The sequence below is a fragment of the Trachypithecus francoisi genome, unplaced genomic scaffold (assembly GCF_009764315.1).
Source record: "Trachypithecus francoisi isolate TF-2019V2 unplaced genomic scaffold, Tfra_2.0 Lachesis_group0, whole genome shotgun sequence".
Lineage (NCBI taxonomy): Eukaryota > Metazoa > Chordata > Mammalia > Primates > Cercopithecidae > Trachypithecus > Trachypithecus francoisi.
The window spans coordinates 69,848,774-69,876,488 of record NW_022681453.1 but is presented as its reverse complement, the minus strand read 5'-3'; the positions used below and the strand labels follow the sequence as shown (position 1 = coordinate 69,876,488).

At 38.6% G+C, this 27,715-nt stretch overlaps 2 protein-coding genes across 14 annotated transcripts in view; one reads left to right on the top strand and one right to left on the bottom strand.

Moving 5' to 3' along the window:
- IGSF11 (immunoglobulin superfamily member 11) overlaps positions 1-3,069 on the bottom strand; it is a 227,645-nt gene extending 224,576 nt beyond the window's left edge. The window contains exon 1 of one of the 2 annotated variants that reach the window (XM_033211179.1): positions 2,993-3,069. The gene's annotated coding sequence lies outside the window, so the exon portion shown is untranslated. The remainder of the gene's footprint in view (positions 1-2,992) is intronic. The other variant, XM_033211177.1, reaches the window with a different exon arrangement.
- A 266-nt stretch (positions 3,070-3,335) lies between these two features.
- TEX55 (testis expressed 55) lies at positions 3,336-22,412 on the top strand. 12 transcript variants are annotated; one of them, XR_004437098.1, is made up of 4 exons: positions 3,336-4,908; positions 5,500-5,643; positions 8,863-9,009; positions 20,333-20,528. XR_004437098.1 is itself a non-coding variant. In XM_033211165.1 (4 exons), exons 1-4 carry the CDS (start codon positions 3,370-3,372, stop codon positions 22,138-22,140), a joined length of 1,812 nt encoding a protein of 603 aa, XP_033067056.1. In that variant the 5' UTR covers positions 3,336-3,369; the 3' UTR covers positions 22,141-22,412. The 12 variants fall into 12 exon arrangements, 8 of the variants coding, with proteins under 8 accessions (XP_033067056.1, XP_033067055.1, XP_033067057.1 ...); XR_004437099.1 differs by having other exon boundaries at positions 8,866-9,009; positions 20,333-20,527; XM_033211165.1 differs by lacking the exon at positions 20,333-20,528 and adding an exon at positions 22,072-22,412 and having other exon boundaries at positions 8,866-8,925.
- Positions 22,413-27,715: the final 5,303 nt, after the last annotated feature.

Genomic DNA, 27,715 nt, shown 5'->3' with positions numbered 1-27,715 from the left:
AAGAAATTCCAAAAGGATATCCTCAAGTGGAAATGAAAGATACAATAACTTGAAGTCATATGAAGAAATAAAAAAGATACTGGTTTTGGTATCTATATAGGTGATTTAATAGCCAGCATCATATGTTTGGTTTGAACCTCTTTTTATGTATGATTCAAATGATGGATGTACAAAATAATTACAATAAATCTATGTTAATAGGCCCACAGTGTATAAAGATGCTATTTGTGACAACAATAACACACAAAAAAAGAGATAGACATGTATTATATAAGAGCAAGGTTTTGTACACCATTGAAGCTAGGATGGTTTTAATTCAAAATAGGCTAAGTTTAGGAGGCTAATTGTAATCCCTAAGTAACCACTAAGACAATAACTAAAAATATATACACAGAAAAGGAATGAGAAAGGAATCAACATGATACACTATAAAAAAAATCAACTCAACACAAAGGATGGTAGTAACGGAAGAACTGAGGAACAAAAAAGATATAACATATAAAAATAAATAGCAAAATGACGGAAGTTCTTCCATAGCAGTAATTACTTTAAATGTAGATGGATTAAGCTTTCCAACAAAAAGACAAAGATTGGCAGAATAGATTTTTTTTAAATGTGATCCGACTATTTAGTGTGAGATTCTTTTTAGTTTCAAAGACATTAATAAGTTGAAAATACAACTATGGGAAAAGATATTCCATGCGAATAATAACCAAAAGAGAGCAAGAGCTGCTATACTAGTATCAGACAAAATAGACTTTAAGTCAAAAACTGTTATGAGGGATGAAGAAGTGCATTATACATTGATAAAAGTGTCAATTAAACAAGAAGACTTTATTTCTTCTTGTTTTATAATATTTATTTATAGAAAATAATTATTTGTAGAAAACAACAAGCTCAAATTTTGTGAAGCAAGCATTGACAAATTTGAAGGGAAAGGCAGACAGTTCTACAATAATAGTTGGAGATTTTAATACCCCACTTTTTTTTTCGTGAAATAGGGTGTCACTCTGTGGCCCAGGCTGAAGTGCAGTGGCACAATCACGGCTCAGACAGCCTCAACCTCCTGGTCTCAGGCAATCCTCCCACCTCAGCCCACCAGTAGCTGGGACCACAGGTGCATACCACCACACCCGGCTGATTTTTGTGTTTCCCACTTTCAGTAATGAGTAGAACACTAGACAGAAGAGCAGTAAGAAAGTATAGGACTTGAACAACACTATCAACCAATTAGACCTAACACCTATGAAGAACATTCCACCCAACAATAGCAAATACACATTCTTTCCATGGAATATTCTCCAGGATAAACCCATGTTAGGCCACAAAACAAGCCTTAATGTATTTTAAAAGATTGAAACCATACAATGTACCTTCGCTGAACACAGCAGAACGAAGCTAGAAATCAACAAGAGAAGGAAAACTGGAAAATCATACATATTTGGAAATTAAACAACATACTTTTAAACAACCAATATATCAAAGAAAAAAATCACAGAGAAAATGAGAAAATATCTTCAGATGAATGAAAACATAACACCAAAAACTTGAGAGATGCAGCAAAAGGATCAGCTCAGAGGGAAATTTATAACTACGAAACAGCTACATTAAAAAGAATAAAGATCTCAAATTAATAAATCATCATTTTGCAAAATATATACATACCTATAGATATAGACACATAGATTTGCATGGGGGTATTTCCAGAAGGATACACATCAAAATGTCAAGAAAGGTTATCTCTTGAGTGTTTGGGAATTTTTTTCTTTATGCTTTCGTTTTTATATTTCTACGATTATTACATTTAAGTTATAAAATGGAAAAATAAATCTCCAAAACCAATAACCCTTTGAAGCTACAAGCCATAGCCCAAGAGCTATTTTACTCTAAACACAGTATCCAATTGTGTCATACATTTTTAAATAAATAAGGTAGATAATTCATAAAGTTACATTCAACAAGCACTTCTTGAGCACCTGTTATGTTCTAGGCACTGTTACATAAATGACTTTACTTCAGAGTAGTGTGCTTCGATTCCCCTTTCCATTCCTAAGTATGGTGTCAAGTATATCCACTCTCCCTGTCACACTTTGATCACAAGTATTTGAATTTGGATTTTAAGTCTCATTTCTAATTGTTTAATGCAGTTAAATCCTTACTAAAGGAATATCTGGCATCACACTACCAACCCTTGGCCTGCCTTAGTGATTTCAGGCTTTGCAAGGTCAAATATGTCTCATCAATCACCACCTCTGTACTGGCCTACTCCTGAAAGTAGACAGCCTACTGACTCTGAGGTGCATTCTTAAGGTTGATTGCAAAGGGGGAGGGCAAAATCTCAAAACCTAGGCCCCACTGGCCGACACCATCAAATACAAATTCTCCACTTGCTAAATATTCCTTCTGGTATCTTTCTCCACTTTCCTTACTCCCTTCCTTTCTGGAACTGGTTTGGCCTCCTTCTAACTCGCCTCTCTGCTGTAAGACCACTAGATGGTGCAGTTTTAGAACCCATTCTCACTGGATCTTCTCTCCTCTCTCTGGCTCTCCCGCCATAAATCACATGTCTAATTCAGCAAGAAAACACCTTGGGGCAGGAGTTTCCACTGCCAAGACAGCTATACCCAAAGGGGATGGAAAACAACTGGTGACCTGTCCTTTGGATGGGGGAGAGGACGCTCCTGCAGGAATAAACTGCCAAGGGATGTGTTGAGGTGGAGAGCAAAACTCTTTTCTTTACACTCTTTTCTTGTGAGGGCAGATCCCTAAGATTGTAATAGCATGAGTGTTAGTAAGACTAAACTCTTCCTGGTACTACTGAAAACAGCATTACCTCTGTGATTAGAGACAAACTCAGTACCAAAGTGTGAATTTGAGTTATTGGCAATAGCAACAACCTCTGTTCAGGTTTGTGGTCTTCGTGCAGCTGGTTGTGTGTTCATCTGCTAACATTTGGAGGTGCGGTGGGGGATGTTAATCAGTGTAGCAGTACCTGAGAGACGGCCTTTTTCTCACATACTGCCGAGAACCTCCGCGAACAAGGAAGAGGGTAAATCTCGAGGTGGCGATGCACGGAGCCCCGTGGCCTGGTCGCTCTGCGCGGGGAGGAGAAGCTCTAGCTGCCAAAGCCTGGGAATGGCCTCTTCTCAGGAGATGGCGTAGTCCCTGCGCTCGCCTGCGCCCTGCAGGGTCAGCTGACGGCCATCCCTCCACTTACAACAGCGGGGCGGCCACTCGCCCTGACGCGCGCAGAGACCCGAACAAAGCCCTTGGGAATCATGTGGCGGTTCTGAAGGGTCTCCTAGGCGACCCAGCCCAGCTCCACCCACAGTGCCTGGCAACCTAGACCAGTCAGGGACGCAGCAGGAAATGGAAGAGCCTCCGCAAGAGGCTCTGGCTGAACCCTTGGAACATGAAAGCCCAGCCGCTCCCTCAAGTGCTGGCCACACTAATGGCCAGGAAGAAGACGACCAGAAGAACCAGGCCGAAAGGAAGGCAGATAACCACACTGCTCACAGAATAGCTGATCAGACTGCCCTAAGAGTGCCTAGCCAGGCTGAGTCTAACATATTTAGCCAAACTACCAATGGAGTAGCTGAACAAAATGGGCGTAGTACACCTGGTCAGGCTGGCCACAGAGCATCCAACCCTGCTAATGTTTCTGACCTTAGAGCAGATGATCAGGTTGACCAAACACCATCTGAACAGACTGAAGGCAAGGCATCTAGCCAAGCTAATAATGTACAGTATGAACAGAGTGATGGTCAGGTGTCTGGCCTGACCGAGGAAAGAACTGCGGAACAGATTGAACGAAGATTACCTAGCCAGGCTGAGAGAGTAACTTCTGGGCAGATTGATAGTAGACTGTCTATACCATCTGACCAGAGAGGTTCCAGACAGACTGACCACAGAATGTCAGGCCAGTCTGAGAGAAGAACTTCTGAGCATATTGGTGGTAGGTTATCTACACAGTCTAACCGAAGAGCTTCTGAACAGACTGACCACAAAATAGCAGGCCAGTCTGAGAGAAGAGCTTCCGAGCAGATGGACTGTAGAATATCTGACAAGGCTGAGGGAATAACTTCTGAGCAGATTACATACACGTTATCCAGACTATCTGAGAAAAGACCTTCTGTGCAGATTGATAGTGGGTTATCCGTACCATCTGACCAAAGTCCTTCTGTACAGATTGACAGTGGGTCATCCGTACCATCTGACCGAAGTCCTTCTGTACAGATTGACAATGGATCATCTGTACCATCTGACCAAAGACCTTCAGTACAGATTGACCGCAGAATGTCAGGCAAAGTTAGGAGAACTTCTGTGAAGACTGACTACAGATTGGCTAGCCTGGCTGACCAAGGAACTTCTGAGCAGATTGACCTCAGGTCGCATGACCTCGTTGACCACAAAACATCTGTAAAGACTCACCACCAAGTGTATGGCAAAGCCACTGAACTAGCTGAACATCAGACTATTGACCAAGCTCATAGTAATGCTGATCAACCTCCAGTTGACAAGGCTGACTACAGTGAATCTGACCAGATTGACCACTTAGCAGACAGACAAGCTAATCACAAAGACCAACTGTCTTACTATGAAAGACGTGGCCAGTCTGAAGACAGGATATTTCCCCAGTTAGGCAACAGCAAGGAGGACAAAGAGGCTGACTACAGAGTACAACCCTGCAAATTTGAGAACAGCCAAGTAGACCTCAATTCCAAGCTTTCAGTTGAAATGGAAACTCAAAATGCAACCACTATCCCAGCCTACCACCCAGTTGATGCCAGATTCACCAGTGATTTCCAAGCAAAAGACCAAGCCCTTTTCCCAAGACTGCCCTCCATCTCATCCAAATTGAACCATATTAGTAGTCAAGAAAAAACTCAAGCCGTAGTAACCAAATCTGTAAGTTAAATGGGCATTTGATACCTACCTGGGAGATCAGAGATCTAGATAGGGCCTGGAGAGTAGAAATAGGGGTACAATGGAAGGGCATATATTGCGTCAAGGATAAAGAAAAAACCCACATGTTGTGGTATGTGTGACCCATAATTTCAGGAAGGGCAAAAGAAGGATGGGAAATAAAAGAGAAGTATTGCCTTCTCTACTACCCAAAGGCCTTTCAGGAAGGATTAAAAACCAGGATTCAGGAAACCTGCATTTTAAGTCCTGGTTCTGCAATTAACTCTGTGATATTAAGTCATTTTCCCTCTCTGGGCTTCTACCAGGAGACGGGAATTTGGAGTCGATTAGAGATCCCTGCAAAGGGAAAAGTATTTGAAGTTGATTGGCAATGCCTAGGGTACCTCCCAGGACATGAGGTGCATTATATTGCACCTGGAGACCTGGAGGATTATCCAAGTCTCTCTTAAAAATATGTCTTTTCTCCACCTCCTGGTGTTAAGATCTCATTGACATCAGATTTCACTGATAATGACAATTCCTAGGCCCTTCAGGTTTACTAAGGATTCTTTGGTGGGGGGATTTAAATTTCAGGATGAATTTTCAGAAATTGAGCAAGGAAAGAGTTATCGTATACGCAATCAAACTTGTAGAAGGTTCCCTTCTATAGTTTATGAAGATCCTTATCAAGTTTCACTCCAATACATGGAAAAACACCATATTCTGCAAATATTCCAGGTAAACCTCTCAATTCCTCTCTTTAATTGTAAGTTTTTCAAGAGGTACAAGAAAGGGCGTATTCTGTAAAAAGGGATATATTCTAATTGAGAAGTTAATAAGTGCATTAACATGTAGTTACCATAAGTAGTAAAAGATAAACACCAAATAGATGATACCATTGTATGAAGCCATTCAGAGGGATTATAGATCAGGTAGGTTGGTTGATAGAGAAAAACTTGGCCAAGGGTTAAAGAGCCAGTCTAGGAGGGAAGGACAAAATATTATCAATTGAAAAGAAGAGAAAAAGGCAATCCAGGCAGAAGTATTATACCATCACGTGTTGCTTAATAATGAGGATATGTTCTGAGAGTTCTGAAACATGCATCATTAGGCGATTTTGTCACTGTGTGAACATCGGTGTACTTACACAAATCTAGATGATATAGCCTACCACACACTTAGGCTATATGGTATAGCCTATTGCTCCTAGGCTACAAACTTGTATTGTACATTATTATAATGAATACTGTAGGCAATTGTAACACAATGGGAAGTATTTGTGTATCTAAACATAGAAAACATACAGTAAAATTACCATATGAGAGATAAAAATGGTACACCTCTATGGAGTACTTAACTATGTATGGAGCTTGCAGGCCTGGAAGTTGCTCTGAGCGAGTCAGTGAGTGAGTGTGTGGTGAGTTAGTGTAAAGGCCTTGGATGTTGCTGTACAATACTGTAGACTTTAGAAACATTGAACACTTAGGCTACACTAAATTTTTTTAACATATTTTTCTTCAAAACTAAATTAACTTTAGCTTACTGTAGCTTTTTAACTTTATAAACTTTTAAATTTTTTAATCTTCTGACTGTTTTTTTTTTTTTTTTTTTTTTGAGACGGAGTCTCGCTCTGTCGCCCGGGCTGGAGTGCAGTGGCCGGATCTCAGCTCACTGCAAGCTCCGCCTCCCGGGTTTACGCCATTCTCCTGCCTCAGCCTCCCGAGTAGCTGGGACTACAGGCGCCCGCCACCTCGCCCGGCTAGTTTTTTGTATTTTTTAGTAGAGACGGGGTTTCACCGTGTTAGCCAGGATGGTCTTGATCTCCTGACCTCGTGATCCGCCCGTCTCGGCCTCCCAAAGTGCTGGGATTACAGGCTTGAGCCACCGCGCCCGGCCATTCTGACTGTTTTGTAATAACACTTAGCTTAAAATATACGTTGTACAGCTATACAAAAATATTTTTCTTTACATTCTTATTCCGTAATCTTGGTTCTATTTTTTAAATTTTTTTTACTTTTATTTTTCTACTTTTTAAACATTTTGGATTTAAAACTAAGACACAAATACACACTAACCTATGCCTACAGGGTCAGGATCATCAATATCACTGTCTTCCACCTTCGCCACTTGTCCCACTGGCAGGTCTTCAGAGGTAATAAATGCATGGAGCTGTCATCTCCAGTAATAACAATGCCTTCTCCTGCAATATCCCCTGAAAAACCTCCCTACTGTTTTACAGTTAACTTTTTTTAAATAGGTAGACAGAGTACATTCTAAATAAATCACATAGCAAGTACATAAACCAGCACCACAGTCATTTATTTTCAAGTATGATGTACTGTCATAACTTCATGTGCTATATTTGTATACGACTGGTAGCAAAGTAGGTTTGTTTACACCAGCATCACCACAGACACATGATTAATGTTTTGCACCATGGCGTTATGACAGCTATGACGTCACTAGACAATAGGAATTTTTCAGCTCCATTAAAATCTTGAAACACATCACTATATGGAACATGACTATACTTTCAAAAGATGACCAATCTCGTAACCATCTAAGAATCCACATGCTCTAGAGGGGAAAAGAAATACTTTAAAATTGCTTCTAATTCTTCAAATTACAAATCTCATTGACCTCAGTATGTGGTGCTGGAACTTGTGGTTAGATAGGTGTAAAATAAGAATGGCTTACCTCAAATGAAAACCTTTAAACTGAAAATTTTTGAATGTAAAGAAGTAGAGCATAGAGGAAAGAGAACAGATTTTGTAATCTGTTAGCCCAAGGCTCAAATCCTAACTTTGTACTTCTTGTCTTTGTGATTTGGGAAAAATTACTTAACTTTTGTGAACCTAAGATTCCTCACATAAAATAAGGATAAATGATGTCTACTTCATTAACCTTGGTCTATGCCTTTTCCTTTTTCAAATGTCTTTTTGTTGGAAGAGTACTAATGTCTGGGTTTCTGGCTTTAATTAAAGAACTACTAATTATTAAACTGAAGGATGAAACCTGTTGAGACTTCCATTGAGACAGTAGAGTTTTAATCATTTTATAATTTTCTTCACCTGTGAAGAAAAAAATGCTTATGCATACAACATTGTTATATGAAAAAATAGTAATTAAATATATGTTCAACAGAAATAGATATAAAACACATAATGGAATGATGTTGGTGCCTTAGATAGACCTGAATATTTTATCCTGAAATCTGCCTGATTGTTATGCCCTGCAAGTGAGAATTGTGCTTACTTTATTATAATTTTTTAATTTATTCAATAACAACAAAAGTATGGAAGTGAATCTAAAGTTTTATATATACTTTTTCATAATATTATAATACTGAACATCATTTTTGCCATTTATAATCAAATGTCTCAGAAGGAAGTTTCTATGCAAAATTGTGCAATGTTTTAAAATTTTTATTCAAAAAGTTTTTCTCGTACTGTTCTGTTCTTCAAAGCAAATAATTTATTAATTTCTCAATCTAGCAAGATCACAATTCTCAAAACAAATATTTTCTTCCAAACTTTCTCACTATCTCTTTGATCTTGGAAACTAGTGAAAATATCAATTGCTATTTATACTAAATTTTATTTCTCTAAATTTTACCTTAATTTGCCTAATTTTATTAGTAATAATAAAGTAAGCTGTTACTTAATTTCTTCAAAATACCATAGTGAGCCGGAAATAGTGGTGTGCACCTATAGTCCTAGCTACTCAGGATGCTGAGGCAGGAGGATTCCTTGAGCCCGGGAGTTTGAAGCTGTAGTGAGCAATGAACTATGATAGTACCACTGCATTCCATCTTGGGTGACAGAGTGAGAACCCATCTCTGAAAAAACAAAAGCTATGGTATGTGTTAGGTTAGTGGGAGAGATAGCATCAAATATAACCTGACCACATAACTTTTGTGCAGAGCCATAATGTGTTGCCTTATGCTCTCTCTCTCAGCAGATTACTGAAAACTTAGTCTATGAAAAGCCAGAGGACCCCCTGAATTTTATGCTGTGCCAGGTATAGAATTGGAGAAAAAGAACAACCTTTTAATTCTCTTTATTGTAAAATACAGCATATATACAGCAAAGTGTATAGAACAAAGTACGTACAACTCTGAATTCTTATGAAGTAAACATACCTTTAATTACCATTCATTTTAAAAAAATAAATAAAACATAACCAGCATCCCAGAAGCCCCCCTCCTTTCCCTCACAGTTATTACTTTCCACAAAAGGATTCTTTATGACCTTTATGGCAATGACCTCCTCACTTTTCTTTATAATTTTATCACTAAACCTGAATCATGAAACACTTATGTTTATATTTGTCAGCTTTTGAACTGTATATAAAGGGAACCGTATCGTATGTAATCAATTGTATCTGGTTTCTTATGCTCAAAATTATGTCATTGGGATTGATCCATGCTGTTGTATGTGGCAATAGTTCATTCATTTTAATTGGCAGGGGTGTCCAATCTTTTGGCTTCCCTGGGCCACTTTGGAAGACAAATTGGGGCCACATGTAAAATACACTAACAATGATAGCTGATGAGCTGATGAGAAAAAAATAACGCAAAAACTCATAATATTTTAAGAAAGTTTATGAATTTTTGTTGGGTCTCATTCAAAGCTGTCCTGGACCACATGCAGCCCACAAACTGCAGGTTGGACAAGCCTGCTGTACAGTATTCATTGTGTAGAATACCATAATTTATCCTACCTTCAATGGGAATTCAGGTTGTTTCCAACTTGGAGTTATTACAAAAATTTTTGCTGTAAACCTTCTCGCACATGTCTTTTGGTAACACATTTCTCTTGAGTGCATACCTTGAAGAGTAACTGCTGGATCATAGGGTATGTGTTTCCTCAGCTTTAGTAGATTATTTCAAACAATTTCCCAAAGTGATTATACCCATTTATGTTCCCACCAGTAGTGTGTAAGAGTTCCAGTTGTTCCACATCCTTACCAATGCTTACTACTATGAGTGTTTTTAGCATCAGCCATTTCAATAGGTGAAGAGTAACATATGATTGCAATTTCATTTTGCTTTTTCCTGATTACTAAGGCAGTTGCATATCTTTTCATTTGTTTATTGGCCATTTGGAAATACTTATTTTTCTATTGTATTGTTTGTCTTTTTCTTAATCATTGGTAACAATTTTCCATATATTCTGGTTATGACTTCTTTCTTGATTATGCTTGTTGCAGGTGTCTTTCCACTGTGTCTTCCCTTTATTGCTCTTAAATGTATCTGTGTGTGAACAGAAATTATTAATTTTAATATAGTCAAATTTAACCATCTTTTATTTTATGATTAGCATTTTCAGTGTCTTATTTTAGAAGCTTCCCCTTAGCCCAAGCTCTTGACGGGCTGGGTCGCTCAGACTGGAGTGCAATGGCACGATCTTGGCTCACTGCAGCCTCCACCTCCCAGGTTCAAGGGATTATCCTGCCTCCCGAGTAGCTGGGACTACAGGCATGCGCCACCCCGCCCAGCTAAATTTTTTGTATTGTTAGTAGAGATAGGAATACACCATGTTGGTTAGGCTGGTCTTAAACTCCTGACCTCAAATGATCTGCCTGCCTCGGCCTCCCAAAGTGCTGGGATTACAGGCATGAGCCATAGCACCCAGTCGACCATAGTTTTCCATAATATCTCATGAAAGTTTCTTTGTGGTTGGTCTTTTTAAAGAGCAGGGGGTGGGGGTTAGTTTTGTTTGTTTGTTGCCTTTCACATTTATATCCACAATTGGTCTGGAATTGATTTTGTGCAGGGTGTAAGGTGGGGTCGAGTTTCATTTTCTTCCAGTCAGATATCGAGTTGACCAAGTGCCTTTTAGTAAAACAACTATATCTTCCATATTGCTCTACTTGAATTATATAGTATATTTGTCCATCTTTGCTTCAAAACAAGACTGTCTTATTGCTTGTACAAAGTACAATTAAGCTTTTTGTTGATCTTATATCCAGCAACCTTACTAAACTCAAATTATTAATTCCAATAATGTATGTGTTTATTCTTTAGGTGTTTCTACAGATACATGTAAATAGTGGCAGTTTTATTTTGGCCTTTACAATCCTTTTCCTTTTTTCCTCCTTGTTTTATTGCATGTATGATATATCTTCTCTTTGACTCTTCAGATCCACCTTCCTGGCTTCTCTACCACAAAAATACTAACTTGGAATTACCAAATCAACAGGCTCTCATTCCTTCTGACTTCCAATTGGGTTAAGCCAATGGAAAACCCTGGAAGATGATTATAAGGAGGAAACGAGGTGAAATCAGGTTTATTCTCCTGGCTTTCTCCCCTAAGAGGTCACCTTCATCTGTCTGTCTTAAGCTGTCTCACAGTATCTTATTTTATATGACTATTTTCTTCTGAATTCCAGCAATGTTCTCTCTCCTTGACCCTTCAGCCCTAAAGTAAGTTCAACTGCTACTAGCTTTGGATTATTATATTGTCCCATGTGACTCCCCCTGCCTAATTCTTTTCAAATAGCCCATTTATAAATAAACTCTCATTGAATTCTATTATAAGTATGCCATCCATTTCCTGTTGGAATGCTGACTGATACAGTACACTGGTTAGGGATGTCCTGTTTAATTAATGCTGAATAGAAGTAGCTACAGTGGTTCAACTTACTTGCTTTTGTACTTTTCTCACTGATATATAATAGTTGCACATATTTTTAAGGTGCATGTGATATTTTCATACATATATACAATGTGTAATGATCAAATCAGATAATTGAAATATTTACTACCTAAAACATTTTTCTTTTTTTTCTTTTGGGAACATTATAATTCTTCTCTTCTAGCTATTTTGAAATATACAATAAAATATTATTAACTATAGTTTTCTTACTGTACTAAATACTAGAACTTATTCCTTTTAACTGTACTTTGTACCCCATAACCAATTTCTCTACATCTTCCCTTCCCCTTTTCCCTTCCTAGCCTCTGGTAACCATGAATCTATTCTGCCTCCATGAGATCCACTTTTTTAGATCTCATATGAGTGAAAACATGCAATATTTGTCTTTCTGTGCCTGGCTTATTTCACTTAACATAAAGACCTCCAGTTCCATCCAGTTGCTGCAAATAACAGGACTTCCTTCTTTTTATGTCTGCATAGTATTCCGTTATATATATATGCCACATTTTCTTTATCCATTCATGTGTTGATAAACACTTAGGTTGATTCCTTACCTTGGATCTTTCGAATAGTGCTGTATTAAAGATGGGAGTGCAGATATCTCTTTAAAACACTGATTTCCTTTCCTTCGGAAATCATAGCCAGCAGTGGGATTGCTCGACTATATGGTAGTTCTGTTTTTACTTTTGTTTAGGAAACTTGATATGTTTTTCATAATGGCTGTAATACTTTACATTTACACCAATAGTGTGCAGTATTCCTCTTTCTTTGTATCTCCACCAGCACTTGGTTTGTTTGGTGGTTTGGTTTTTCTTTTTTTTTTTTAGTTGTTTGTTTGTTTTTTGGTCTTTTTGATAATAGCCATTCTAACTGGGATGAGATGGCATCTCATTGTGGTTTTGATTTGCATTTCCCTGATGATTAGTAATGTTGAGCATTTTCCCATATACATCTTGACCATTTGTATATCTTATTTGGAGATACGTATATTCAGATCTTTTGCTTATTTTATGTTGTGTTATTTTTTGCTGAGTTGTCTGAGTTCCTCTAGTTATTAATCCTTTGTCAGATGAGTAGTTTGCAAATATTTTTCCCACTTTGTAGGTTGTCTCTTAACTCATTTTGTTTGCTGTGCGGAGCAGCTTTTTTTAATAAGGCTAGATTACTTGAGATGACTTGATGTAATCTCATTTGTCTAGTTTTGCTTTTGTTGCCTGTGCTTTTGAGGTCTTACCTAAAAATCTTCATTCAGATCAATGCCCTATTGCTTTTTTTCCAATGTTTTATTCTAGTATTTTCGAAGTTTCAGGTTTTACATTTAAGTCCGTAATCCATTTTGAATTGATTTTTGTATATAGTGAAAGATAGGGATGCAGTTTTATTCTTCTGCATATGGACATCCTGTTTACCAAGCACCATTTATTAAAGAGTCTGTTCTTTCCCCCAATATGTTATTGGCATCTTTGTCAAAAATTAGTTGACTGTAAGTGCATAGATATATTTCCAAGTTGTCCATTCTGTTCCATTAGTCTATGTGTCTGTTTTTATGCCAGTACCATGCTGTTTTAGTTACTGTAGCTTTGTAGTATAATTTGAATTCATCTGGTGTGATACCTTCTAGTATTCTCTGATGGTTATTTGTATTTCTGTGGGGTCAGTGGTGGTATCCCCTTTATAATTTCTCATTGTGTTCATTTCAATCTTCTCTCTTTTCTTCTTTATTATTTTAACTAGCAGTCTATCTATTGATATTTTTTTAAAACCAGCTCCTGAATTCATTGATTTTTTTTTTTTTTTTGAGATGGAGTCTCGCTCTGTCGCCTGGGCTGGAGTGCAGTGGCCGGATCTCAGCTCACTGCAAGCTCCGCCTCCCGGGTTTATGCCATTCTCCTGCCTCAGCCTCCCGAGTAGCTGGGACTACAGGCGCCCGCCACCTCGCCTGGCTAGATTTTTGTATTTTTTAGTAGAGATGGGGTTTCACCGTGTTAGCCAGGATGGTCTCGATCTCCTGACCTCGTGATCTGCCCGTCTCGGCCTCCCAAAGTGCTGGGATTATAGGCTTGAGCCACTGTGCCTGGCCAAATTCATTGATTTTTTGAAGGATTTTTTGTGTCTCTATCCCTTTCAGTTTCACTCTGAGCTTGGTAATTTCTTGTCTTCTGCTAGCTCTGGGGTTTGTTTGCTCTTAGTTCTCTAGTTCTTTAAGTTGTGATGTTAGGGTGACGATTTGAGACCTTTCTAGCTTTTTGATATTCATTTAGGGCTATACATTTCCCTCTTAACACTGCTTTAGCTATATCCCAGAAGTTCTGGTATGTTGTCTTTTTGTTCTCATTGGTTTCAAATAACTTCTTGATTTCTGCCTTAATTTCATTATTTACCCCAAAGTCATTCAGGAGCAGGTTGTTCAATTTCCATGTAGTTGTGTGGTTTTGAGTGGGTTTCCTAATCTTGAGATCTAATTTGATTGGACTGCAGTCTGAGAGACTTTGTTATGATTTCACGTCTTTTACATTTGCTTTTAACTGTATTTTGTACCCCATAACCAATTTCTCTACATCTTCCCTTCCCCTTTTCCCTTCCTAGCCTCTGGTAACCATGAATCTATTCTGCCTCCATGAGATCCATGAGATTCACGTCTTTTACATTTGAGAAGTGTTTTACTTCCAATTATGTGATCAATTTTAGAGTAAGTGCCAAGTGGCACCAAAAAAATGTATATTCTGTGTTTTAAGGTGGAGAGTTCTGTAGATATCTGTCAGGTCCAGTTGGCCCAGAGCTGAGTTCTAGTCCTGAATATCTTTGTTAATTTTCTGTCTCAATGATACTGACAGTGGGGTATTAAAGTCTCCCACTATTGTTGTATGGGGCTCTAAGTCTCTTTGTAGGTCTTTAGTAACTTGTTTTATGAATCTGGGTGCTTCTGTATTGAGTGCATATGTATTTAGAAGAGTTAGCTCTTCTTGCTGAATCACACCCTTTACCATTTTGTAATGCCCTTGTCTTTTTTGTCCTTTGTTGGTTTAAAGTCTATTTGGTCAGAAACTAGGATTGTAACCCCTGCTTTTTTCTGCTTTCCATTTCCTTTGTAAATTCTCCTCCATCTCTTAATTTTGAGCCTGTGTGTGTCTTTGCATGTGAGATGTCTCTTGAGTTCAGCACACCAATGGGTCTTGTCTTTTATCCTGCTTGCCATTCTGTGTCTTTTAATTGGGGCATTTAGCCCATTTGCATTTAAGGTTAATATTGTTTTTTTGTTTTTTTGTTTTTTTTTGAGACGGAGTCTCGCTCTGCCGCCCAGGCTGGAGTGCAGTGGCCGGATCTTGGCTCACTGCAAGCTCCGCCTCCCGGGTTCACGCCATTCTCCTGCCTCAGTCTCCCGAGTAGCTGGGACTACAGGCGCCCGCCACCTCGCCCGGCTAGTTTTTTTTTTTTTTTGTATTTTTTTAGTAGAGACGGGGTTTCACCTTGTTAGCCAGGATGGTCTCGATCTCCTGACCTCGTGATCCGCCCGTCTCAGCCTCCCAAAGTGCTGGGATTACAGGCTTGAGCCACCGCGCCCGGCCCTAGGTTAATATTGTTATGTGTGAATTTGGTCCTGTCATCATCATGCTGGCTAGTTAATTTTGCAGACTTGTTAACATAGTTGTTTCATAGTGTCATTGGTCTGTGTACTTTGGGGTATTTTTATAGTGGCTGGTAATGGTTTTTCCAAGTTTGTGCTGAGAGGTCTGGTGCTAGCCTGATTGGGTTCCCCTTGTAGGTTCCTGATCTCTCTCTCTGGCTGCCTTTAAGATTTTTTTCTTTTATGTTCATCTTGGTGAATCTGATGACTATGTGCCTTGGGGATGGTTGTCTTGTATGGTATCTCACAGGGGTTCTCTATTTTTCTTAAATTTGTATATCCACCTCTGTGGTGAGATTGGGGAAATTTTTGTGAACTATATCCTCACTCTGTTTTCCAAGTTGTTTATTCTCTCTCTTTTTCTCTCAGGAATGCCAGTGAGTCATAGATTTAGCCCCTTCACAATCCCACTTTTTTTGGAGGTTTTATTCATTTTTTTAAATAAAAAAAAAACTTTTGTCAACTGAATTGATTCGAAAAACTGGTCTTCCAGCTCTGATATTCTTTCCTCACCTTGGTCAATTCTGCTGTTAATGATTCTAACCGTATTCGTCATTCTTGAAGTGAATTCTTTAATTCCATAAGTTCAATTTTGTTCTGTCTTAAAATGGTTATTTCATCTTTCAGTTCCTAAAATGAATCATTTTGTGTATTCCTTGGGTTGGGTTTCAACTTTCTGCTGGATCTCAATGATCTTTCTTGCCATGCAGATTCTGAATTCTATGTCTGTCATTTCAGTCATTTCAATCTGGTTTAAAACCATTGCTGGGGGACTAGTCTGTTAATTTGGAGGTAAAGGGTCACTTTGGCTTTTGGAATTACCAGAGATTTTGCATTGATTCTTTCTCATGTGTGAGGGCTAGTGTTTCTTTAACTGTGATGGGAGTTGAGTATAGTCAGTTGGCTTCATTTCTGCTTGCTTTCAGAGGGCCAATGCTCTGCGCAGGATTTTTGTGGCTGGGTTTTTACTTTAGGTTTCACAGATGCTGTATACTGGCAAAATATTTTTAGTGTTATAATTTGGGCTGAAATCCAGTAGTCGTGCTTAAGAGTAGTAGCCAGCAGATAGGCTGTTAGCCCTCTGCTCTTTCATATTTTGACACATTCACAGTAGTGCTCTGCAGTAGAGGGGAGAGAGATGACCACTCCCCCTCAACTAGGTTCACTCCTGGAGTTTGGGGTAGCTGTCACCAATCACTAGCTCTGTATCTGCCTTTCCTTTGTTAGGTGTTCTGGACTGCAGGACTCCCTCAGGCATGGGGCCACAGCTGGCAGTCAGGCCATACCCTTCCCTAACTGGCCCTGTGGAGGGAGGCATACCTGCTCCCCCACCAGCCTGAGAACCTAGGCGTCTCACCCCTTTCATTGTTCTGAGAGTTTCCCCTTGCTTGGGAGCTGCACAAATCAGTAAGTCCCACCTAGCTAGGAATAGCAGGGGTGAATGAAGTCACCTGGTCCATTATCCAGGCATATCCTGGGGGAACACAGAGCTGTGCCCACCCATAGAGTTCAGGCAGAGGTGTGGCCACTGTGTGGAAGCCCCAGCCAGGGAGTGTTGCAAGTCTAGGAGCAGCAGTTGGGTGGAGTAATCTGGCCCACCATCCAGGTGCTTCCTGGGAGAACACGTAGCTGCACTGCCCACAGAGTTTAGGCAGAGGCAGGTCTTCTCTGCTGGAAGCCCCAGCTAGCATGTTACACTTGCATAGGAGCAGCAGGGGTGGGTAGAGTAACCTGATCTGCTGTTTGGGTGCTTCCTGGAGAAAGGCAGGAACTGTGTCTCCTGCCAGAGTTCAGGCAGGTGTGGGACCACTGTGCTGGAAGCTGACACTGAACCTTATCTGGTGAGGGGGAGTGGAGCAATCTGACTACTCTCTGGCATCATGACTGTGGCCTTTATTGGGGCTATGGCAGCTTGCACCAGGCTGCTCCAGCACCCAAGACCTGTGGGTGTCTCTGTGGACTTTAGTGTTGCTTCTGCAGAAACTCTAGATGGCTCTCAGTATCAGTCTAGAGGCCCTGTGGGAGTCATGGGTGTTCTTCCATTCCTAGGATTGCATAAGTCCCTGTGGGTAGTGTGGATCCCCTGGGGATTCTCACCCCTTCCCCTTACTGGGGAGCTTCTCTTGCCTCCAGGCCAGTCCCAGGTGACTGGCTGCTCAGCTTTGCTCTTCTCTGTTTTCTATGTCCTCTCACTCCCTTGATGGATCCCCATGTGGTTTCTTCAGTTCATTTTTTTTTTACTTTCTATCTGTCTTCTATTTCCTATACTTTCCTTCATTTCCGGTGTATTTTCCTTTATTTGATTGAGCATAGTTAATTATTACAGCTGCTTTAAAGTGCTTGTCTAGAGCCAAGTGCAGTGGCTCATGCCTATAATCCTAGCACTTTGGGAGGCCAATGTGGGCAGACCACTTGAGGCTAGGAGTTCAAAGTCAGCCTGGCCAACATGGTAAAACCCTGTCACTACTAAAAATACAAAAAATTAGCCAGCTGTGGTGGTGGGTGCCTGTAGTCCCAACTACTCAGGAGGCTGAGGCAGGAGAATGGTGTGAACCTGGGAGGCGGAGGTTTCAGTGAGCTGAGATCGCGCCACTGCACTCCATCCTGGGTGACAGAGCGAGATTCTGTCTCAAAAAAAAAAAAAAAAAAAATTAGCTGGGTGTGATGGCGTGCGCCTGTAATCCCAGCTACTTAGGAGGCTGAGGCACTAGAATCACTTGAACCCAGGAGGTGGAGGTTGCAGTGAGCCAAGATTGCACCACTGCACTCTGGCCTGAGTGACAAAGTGAAACTCTGTCTCAAAAATAAAGTGCTTCTCTAGTAACCTCAACACCAGATCATCTGAGAGTTGGCATCTGTTGATTGTCTTTTTCATTTAAAGTGAATTTCTATGCTTTCTACAAGTAGAATAATTTTAGACAACCTGGGACATTATTATTATTATATTGCATAGTCTGAGATTAGCTATAGTTTTCTGATGAACATTGATTTTTTTTAATGGCAGTTAATATGCTTAAATTCAAAGTGTAAGTTCTCTCTTGCCTCATGTGATTAACAGGTCATCACTCAGATCAATTCACATTACTTTGAATCTATCCTATGAGTACATGTTCTAGGGGTCAGCCTGAAGTTCATACTATTGGAGAATCTTTTTCTCCTTTCAGAATTCTCCCTCACTCTTCAGAAACTGTTCATATTTGGCCAGGCTACTTCCCCTGATTCTTCCATACAGAAAGATAGCAGGATTTCTTATCAGAGTTTTAGGCATTCTTACACTGCCACAGCTGTCTATGACGGTGATTTCTATTGGGTCAAAGCTGAAAAAATGAAGAACTCATTTTGGTCACTTGGTCCAAGTTTAGACTTTCCTTTAAAATATATCTGTCTTTGTTTAGGCTCCAGAGCCTTCAGGAAGTTATGTTTTGGTTTGGTTTGATTTTTGTATTGGTTTGTTTGTGGTAGGTGAGGTGGGTGTTGTATTTTGTCCATTGTATACAGCTGTTATCTGCAGGACTCATTTTTAAGTGCCTTTTCCTGTATTTAGGAAGCAGAACCTCCTTGCTAAAAAATAATGTATGCATTTAAAGTTTTATCACATAAATTTAATTATATAGTATTTTCATTTAATTTAGTTCTAAATAGTTTCTAATATGTATTCTAATTTCTTCTTCAACTCATAGGTTTGGGGACATTATATTATTTGTACAAATTATTAGATATTGGATTTTGCAGTTATCTTTTGGTTTCTAAGTCAATTGCACTTTGCTCATAGAACATACTTTGTATAACATCAAATCTTTGAAATGTGTTTACTTGCTTTATGACACAGCAAAACCATATATTTATGGTTAATAGTTGTGAATAAATTTTTTGTAGTTTTAAAAAAAGGTTTATTCTACAATCATTGGTCAGTGTTCTGAATGTATCAATTAAGTCAGGCTTACTAAACATGTTATTCAAGTCTTCTAATATGATTGTGAATTTGTCTATCTCCCTGTAGTTCAGTCAGTTTTTGCTGTGTATATGTGCTTGGGGTTATGTTATTAAGTGCATATGAATTTAGAATTCTTATTTATTTCTGGTAAATTGAACTATTTATTATAAAGAGGTATATCACGTACTCTGACTACTTGGTTCAACATTATTGTGGTTATACCAGATTTATTTTTGTTAACATGTAAATGGTATTATATTTTTCTATTCTTATTACTTTTAATTTTCCTCTGTTCTTAGGTTTCAGATATGTTTTCTATAAATAGCATATAGTTGAGGTTTTGCTTTTTATCATTAATACTCAAATCTGGTAAGTTTTTAACCATTTACAACCAATACAATTAAAGATATATTTGAGGTTAAATCTCTTGTTTTGCTGTGTGCTATTTGTCCTACTTGTTATGTTTCTTTTTCTTTACTTTTAGCCTTCTTTTATCATTCCATTTTCCCTCTATTGGCTTAGAAGTTATCTACTTTTATTTTTTGTTGTTTTTTATTCAGGAAATTTTTTAAATTAGCAAACTTTATTTTTAGAGCAGTTTTAAATTTATAGAAAAATTGAGCAGAAAGAACAGTTTCCATATATCTCCTTACCCTTCCCTCATCTCCCACCACGAATTTCTCCTATTATTAACATTTTGCATTAGTGTGACACACCTGTTACAAATTGGTGAGCCAGTATTTGATATATTATTATTAACTAAAGACCATAGTTTACATTAGGGTTCTTTCTTTGTGTCGTACATTCTATGGGCTTTGACACATATATGTGATCTACTGTGACATGGATCTACTGTGACAGGCTTATACAGAATGTAGTCACTGTTCTAATAATCCTCATGATATTTTATAATGGTTCCCATAGAGACTGTAATATATGTCCTTGATGCATCCAAGTGGAAGCTTGCGCCTGGTTTCTCTTGACCTCACCCCATGTGATATGTGCTGTCTCCCTTTGCTGATTTGAATCTGTATTATTTCATTGCAATAAACCATGAATATAACCAAAAAAAAGTACAAATTATTTGCACCAGCTCAATATATGGATTTCTGTATTTTGAATCTCTACATATTTTAGCCTAACAAAATATGGTAATTCCAAGTAAACCAAAATTGCAAGTGGAAAAAAATTGTTTTTCATTCTCCCTAGGTGCAGGAAATGATGAAAAACAGAGACAAAATGTGAAATCTATAAAGAACGAGCCTCTCTTCAGTATTGTTTACAATCATGTGTCAATACTATGTTCTGTTTTCCATCTGGAAAAAAATGGTTTTGAATAGACATTGGTGGTGACTCTACCTGAATGTGTTCTTAATTTTTAAGTAAAAAATCTATAGGATATCTATGTAAACTTTACATAACAATTACAGATATCTCTGGATAATCATACAAAAATATACACATTATACATATGCATTCAATGATATTTCAATACTCATTCCCCTAAATCCCTGAATAATAAGTTCACAAATCACAACTAGCAATTTATAGGTACTTCTTATAAAGCATACAAATCTGTCTCCAAGCTATTTACAAAATGTGTAATCAGAAAATGTGTGAAAAAGAATTTATGACAGCATTTTTTCTCTTAATGAAAGATTATTGTTGTAATATCTTTTTTTTTTTTTTTTTTTTTTTTTTGAGACAGAGTCTGGCTCTGTCGCCCAGGCTGGAGTGCAGTGGCCGGATCTCAGCTCACTGCAAGCTCCGCCTCCCGGGTTTACACCATTCTCCTGCCTCAGCCTCCCGAGTAGCTGGGACTACAGGCACCCGCCACCTCACCCGGCTAGTTTTTTGTATTTTTTAGTAGAGACGGGGTTTCACCATATTAGCCAGGATGGTCTCGATCTCCTGACCTCGTGATCCGCCCGTCTCGGCCTCCCAAAGTGCTGGGATTACAGGCTTGAGCCACCGCGCCCGGCCGTAATATCTCTTTTTTATTTTTACTGTTTCTTCTTTAACCTTGTTTGTTATATTCTGCCATTAGTGGATGTGATTCTAATTTTTTCCCATGGATAGCTCACTTCTGCTTTTTAATCTACAGCAAAACTCAAACATGTTATACTACTCCATACACACCTGTGGGTGAGGCAGAACATCACCTTCTCATTACCATTTCCCCTAAAGAGTATCTGCATTATGTGGAATGTATAACCAGTTCAACTGGTATTTTAATGCAAAAAACCTTAACTTGGTCTGTCTGGTATGAGTGTGTCTGCCTAAAGATCATAACTGAGATGATCATCTGATACTACTTTTGTGATATGAACCTTCCATTTAATTTCTATTTGAACATGACAGGAGACTTGATTTTTTATATTGTTTAGTTGATGAATTGGTATGGTCATATGATTGAATTACAATAAATTAAGCTTCTGTTTGAACAATCACACACAAATTCTACTTTTTTATATCTTTCATTTCTTAAAATTACATAAAAATCACTTTATAATTTCAAAGTTTACTTGTTTTTTTTTTCAGTTGTCCACAAAATGTATGTGTACTCAAACTCAATAAATTGTTCTTATTCAAACAGATAAGGAGCTCTGTTGACTGTGGGCTGGCAAAACTAGGTGAAAGCTGATAAATTTGCAGTAAACCTGTGGGAAAAGTGAGTTACACACTAAGGTCATACCAATTAGTTGGGTGAATAAAATAATCCAAAGATAAATGGACCAATAATATTTTAGTGATTAAAAACTCAAATGTTATCAACAACAAATGAAATTAATGATTAAATTTAGTTCACTAGTTTTCAATCCTAAGACCAGACAGTTTTGCTATGTTTCTTAAAGCAGAACATTTAGGACCCAACCACACCAGCCACTTTAGCCTTTCTTGTTGGCTTTCTGGGATGCCTTTCACAACTGTCATTTTTGACCTTTCAGAATGAGGCAATGGATCAGAGGGATGGGCTTGGTATGGTACAGCGAACCTGTCTGAAGATGTTTGTCTAAGAAGAAAAGTGAGAAAACGAAGATCAAACTTCATATTCAATGACTCAGGCTCTCTACTGAAAGAGCTATCTAATATGGAAGCTCAATCAGCTAAAAGTGTATTCAGCTCTTAGTCCCTAGGTGGAAGGAAGTAGTCCCAGGCCAGGAGTAAACACTAAAGAATCTGGGTGGAACTTACTGTCAAGCAGAAAAGAAAGAGGCGTCTCAGAACTGACCCTTTTGGAGTAAAACTGACAGAGGACATGGATGGCTATGTCGAATATAAAAGGAAAATAAATGTTTCAATGTCAGAGTAACTGGAGATCAAAACACATGACCTCCCTTGAAGGAATCCTTTAAAGAAGCTTATGAAAAACAGATTTTTTATACAGCTATGAAGTATGAGCGTCTCAAGTGTTGTTAGAGATGTTTATGAAAACACTTAGAATAGTAATGGGCATTGCTAGTCCTGATTATTTTAGTAATATTATTATCAACAGTAGTAATATGGGATTTTACCCGAGCAATTCTGATTACCCTCACTCAAATAATTCCCTAGCTACCCTGATTTCCTCATGGTAAGAGCAAAGCTACTTGAGCGGTTTTCCTTCATCTTTCTCCTCCCTTCTTCCGTTTAAAGAAGAAATATGACACCATTAGTCATTTGAAAAATGTAAATCAAAACCACAATGAGAGATCACCTTACACTCACTATAATCAAAAAAACAATAAGTATCAGTGAGGATGTAGGGAAATTAGAATGCTCATATGCTGCTAGTTGAATGTAAAATGGTGCAGCCACTTTGGAAAACAATTTGGCAGTGCTTCAAAAAGTGAAACATTGTGTTATTACATGACAGTAATTCTACACCGAGGTTGATAGGGTTTGGCATGTCCCCAGTCAAATGTCATCTTGAATTGTAGCTCCCATAATCCCAATGTGTTACAGGAGGGACCCAGTGGAAGGTGATTGAATCATGGGGGCAGGATTTTCCCATGCTGTTCTCATGATAGTGAATGAGTTTTCATGAGATTTGATGGTTTTATAAAGAGCAGTTCCCCTGCACATGCTCTCTTGCCTCCCACCATGTAAGACATGCCTTTGCTCCTCCTTCTCCTTCTGCCATGATTGTGAGGCTTTCCCAGCCATGTGGAACTGTGAGTCCATTAAATCTTTTTCTTTATAAATTATGCCATCTCACGTATTTCTTCACAGCAGTATGAAAATTGACTAATACATAAGTATATACCTGAGAGAATTGAAAACATATGTCCACAAAAAATCTTGTTCACGAATGCTCATAGCAACATTCATAATAACCAAAAAGATGGAAACAACCCAAATATCCATCAACTGATTAATAGATTTTTTAATATAGTCTATACATACAATGGAATATTATTTAGCCTTAAAAAAGAAGGAAATCTTGTCAATTGCTACATCATAGATGAACCTGGAGGAAATTATGCTAAATGAAATAAACCAGTCACAAAAAGCAAATATTATATGATTCTGCTTATATGAGATATCTAAAGTAGTCAAATTTACAGAAACAGAAAGTAGAAAGCTGATTACCAGGGACTAAGAGTAGGGCAAATAGAGAGCAATTTAATGGATTTACTTTCAGTTTTGCAAGATGAAAAAGTTGTGGAGATCTGTTGCACAACAATGTGAATATACTTAACACTACTGAACTGTACACTTTAAAATGGTTATAATGGCAAATTTTACTTTATGTGTTCTTACCACAATCAAAAAAATTTTAGTTCAGAATGAAAAAATGTGACATATCTATACAATGGATTTTTATTCAGCCATAAATGTGGGGAAAAGAAAGAAAGATCAGACTGTTACTGTGTCTATATAGAAAGAAGTAGGCATAAGAGACTCCATTTTGTTCTGTATTTGAGACGCTATTAATCTGTGACCCTACCCCCCACCTTGTCCTTGCAAGAGACATGTGCTATGGTGACTCAAGGTTTAAGGGATTTTGGGCTGTGCAGGGTGTACTTTGTTAAACAAGTGCCTGAAGGCAGCTTGCTGGTTAAAAGTCATCACCATTCTCTTAATCTCAAGTACCCAGGGACACACACACTGCCAAAGATCACAGGGACCTTTGCCTAGGAAAGCTAGGTATTGTCCAAGGTTTCTTCCCATGTGATAGTCTGAAATATGGCCTCATGGGAAGGGAAAGACCTGACTGTCCCCAGCCTGACACCCGTGAAGGGTCTGTGCTGAGGAGGACTAGCACAAGAGGAAAGAAGGCCTCTTGGTGGTTGTTGGCAGTTGAGATAGAGAAAAGCATCTGTCTCCTGCCCATCCCTGGGCAATGGAACATCTCGGTGTCCGATTGCGTGTTCTGTTTACTGAGAAAGGAGAAAACCGCCTTAGGGCGAAAGGCGGGACTTGCAAGTGCAATGCTGCTCTTTATGCACTAAAAAGGTTTATGGAGATGTTTACATATGCATATCAAGGCACAGCACTTTTCCTTAAACTTATTCATGTCACAGAGAACTTTATTCATATGTCTTACTGCTGACTTTCTCCCTATAATGATCCTATTATCCTGCCACTTCCCTTTCTTTAAGATGGTAAAGATAATTATCAATAAATACTAAGAGAACTCAGAGACTGGTGCCGGCGTGGGACCTCTGTATGCTGAGTGCCGGTCCCCTGGGCCCACTTTTTCTTTCTCTATACTTTGTCTCTGTGTCTCATTTCTTTTCTCAAGTCTCTTGTTCCACCTCACGAGAAATGCCCACAGGTGTGGAGGGGTAGGCCACCCCTTCACATAAAAAGGAATAAGGTACTGATACATAACTATGACTTTTATAAGCCTGGAAAACATTGTGTTAAATAAATGCAGCCAGATATAGGAAACCACTTGATTTCATTTCTACGAAATGTCCAGAATAAGAAAATCCACAGGGACATAAGTAGATAAGTGGTTGTCAGGGGTTCCAGTGAGCGGGTAATGGGGAATGACTGCTCGTGGGCATGAGGTTTCTTTTGGGGGTGATGAAAATATTCTGGAATTAGGTAGTGGTAATGATTGTGTAACTCTGAATATTCTAAAAACCACTTAAATTGTACACTTCAAAAGGGTTAATTTTATGGTGTATGAATTATATATAAACAAAGCTAATTAAAAAAAAGAAATGTGGAGGTTAATATTTTTAAGTTCCACCTTATAACAGGGAAGAAGAAGAATAGTTGTGAAACTCAGAAACAACAAAAACAAGAGTATCTTAACCTTCCGGGAGAATTATTCTCCTATTTCCCCTACTCTTTACAAATTCCCTTGTTTTATTCTTTGGTCTCTTGAATATGATTTCCTCCTAGTATTTCATGACTAGTAACTCATTCTCAGCTCTACTCACCTACTCTTCTCCACCTATCTTCTTTGCTCTTACGTATTTAACCACTTTAATAACTCTATTCAAACTCACCTATTCTTGTGAATAAGTTATGAGTACATAAGTGTAATTATGTCTGTTAGTGTTTTCTGCTCACATGTGCCTAGATATATGTGTGTGTATAAGGATGTGGACAAGTGTGGTTTCAGGTGATTCTGTGCCTATGCTTCAATCTTCATGTCAATTTTTTGGTTGGAAACATTGTAAGGATAAAACTCAGAAAACTCTGTGTTTTTATTTGTAAGGATAAAACTCAGAAAACACTGTGTTTTTATAAGGGACAAACAATATGCTAATATTGCCAGTGTGCTAGTACCTTAGAGTCTCAGGCTATTTTCTTTTTATACTGTTGGCAGAATTTTTAACACTCTAATACCAGATGGAGAGTAGTACTGTGGCCTATTATTATGAACACCTAGGGGATTCCAATAGGCAGAATAAATTGTTTGCCTAATTCAGTATTTTAATTTTTTAAGAAAAAAGTCCTCCTCAAACTCCACTAAAACTTCATTAAAGACTTACAAAAGGAAGTAAATTCACTGTAATACTCAAAGCAGAAGGGAAAGAGACCAGAGATTTTTATGATTTCTGATAACAGAAAGCAGATGGGATAGCAGTGACAGATAAACTAGAGCACAAGCCACTGCTCAGAATTCACAAGGGTAGCTAAGTGGAGGCAGAGCCTCAGAGGACTCCAAACTCAGTAGTGACGGATACAGAGAAGTAGGCTATGAGTATCTAAAGGACTGTTCTTTTCCAATGACCTTTACACTGTTTTAGTCACCTTCTACCAGAGCCACAGTTGGTCATCACCAAAACTGTTCCACTTATGAAATCACTCATCTAGACAGGCTATACTTCCAGAAATTGCACTGAACCTGGTGAATTTTACAGGGAAAAAAAAAGTGTCAAATTTTTATAATAAGAAAAAAATGGAGCTAATTGTCCAACCACACTTTGGTCAAATTGTGGCACATCCATGCAATTTAATTCTATCCATACAATAAATGCTTCTGTAATTGTTGCTTAATTATTTGGATGAATACAAGTTGATCTACTCCATATCATATAACAATATAACTCTACATACATAAGAACATATTTACACATGTACACACAAAAAGATTCAAATGGGGAAAGAGACAAAATGAAAGGAATAAAAGAATAGAAAAAAATATAAAAATATGAAATCTTGAGTTGGGATGCTTTTTCTAAACATAATACCAAAGGCAGAAATCACTAAGAAAAATAATTACGTAAGTGACACGAAAAACAAACAAGAAACTATGGAAAAGGGGCTACAAGATGGCTCGCTAGGTACATCTGGTACTCACCTCTTCCACAAGAAAAGAACCAAAACAGTGAGTGGAGAATCACACTTTTTGAAAATTGTCTAAGACAGTGGTCCCCAACCTTTTTGGCACCTGGGAAATGGTGCTATGGTTTTGCTGTGCCCCCACCTAAATCTCTTCTTGAATTGTAGTTTCCCATAATCCCTATGTGTCATGGGAGGAGCCCAGTGGGAGGTAACTGAATTATGGGGGTGGTTACCCCCATGGTGTTCTTGTGAGTTCTCACAAGATCTGATGGTTTTGTAAGGGGCTTTGCCCCCTTTCCTCAGCGTTTCTCCTTCCTGCCACCCTGTGAAGAAAGTGTCTTTCTTCCTTTTTGCCTTCTGCCATGATTGTAAGTTTCCTGAGCCTTCTAAGCCATGCAGAACTGTGAGTCAATTAAACCTCTTCTCTATAAATTACCCAGTCTTGGGTATTTCTTCATAGCACAATGAGAATTAACTAATACAACTGGTTTCATGGAAGACAATTTTCCATGGACTGGAGGAGGAAGATGGTTTCTAACTGAAACTGTTCCACCTCAGACAATCAGGCATTAGTTAGACTCTCATAAGGAGCATGCAATCTAGATCTTTCACATGCACAGTTCACAGTAGGTGTCGTGCTCCTATGAGAATCTAATGCCACCACTGATCTGACAGGAGTCACAGCTCAGTCAGTAATCCTTACTCACTGCTGCTCACCTCCTGCTGTGTGGCCCAGTTGCTAACAGGCCACATACCAGTACCAGTCTGCTGCCTGGGGGTTAGGGACCCCTGGTCTAAGAGAGAACACTGGAATCCAACAGAGAAGTGATAGGAAGCAACAAAGGAGAGGGAAGTGAGGCA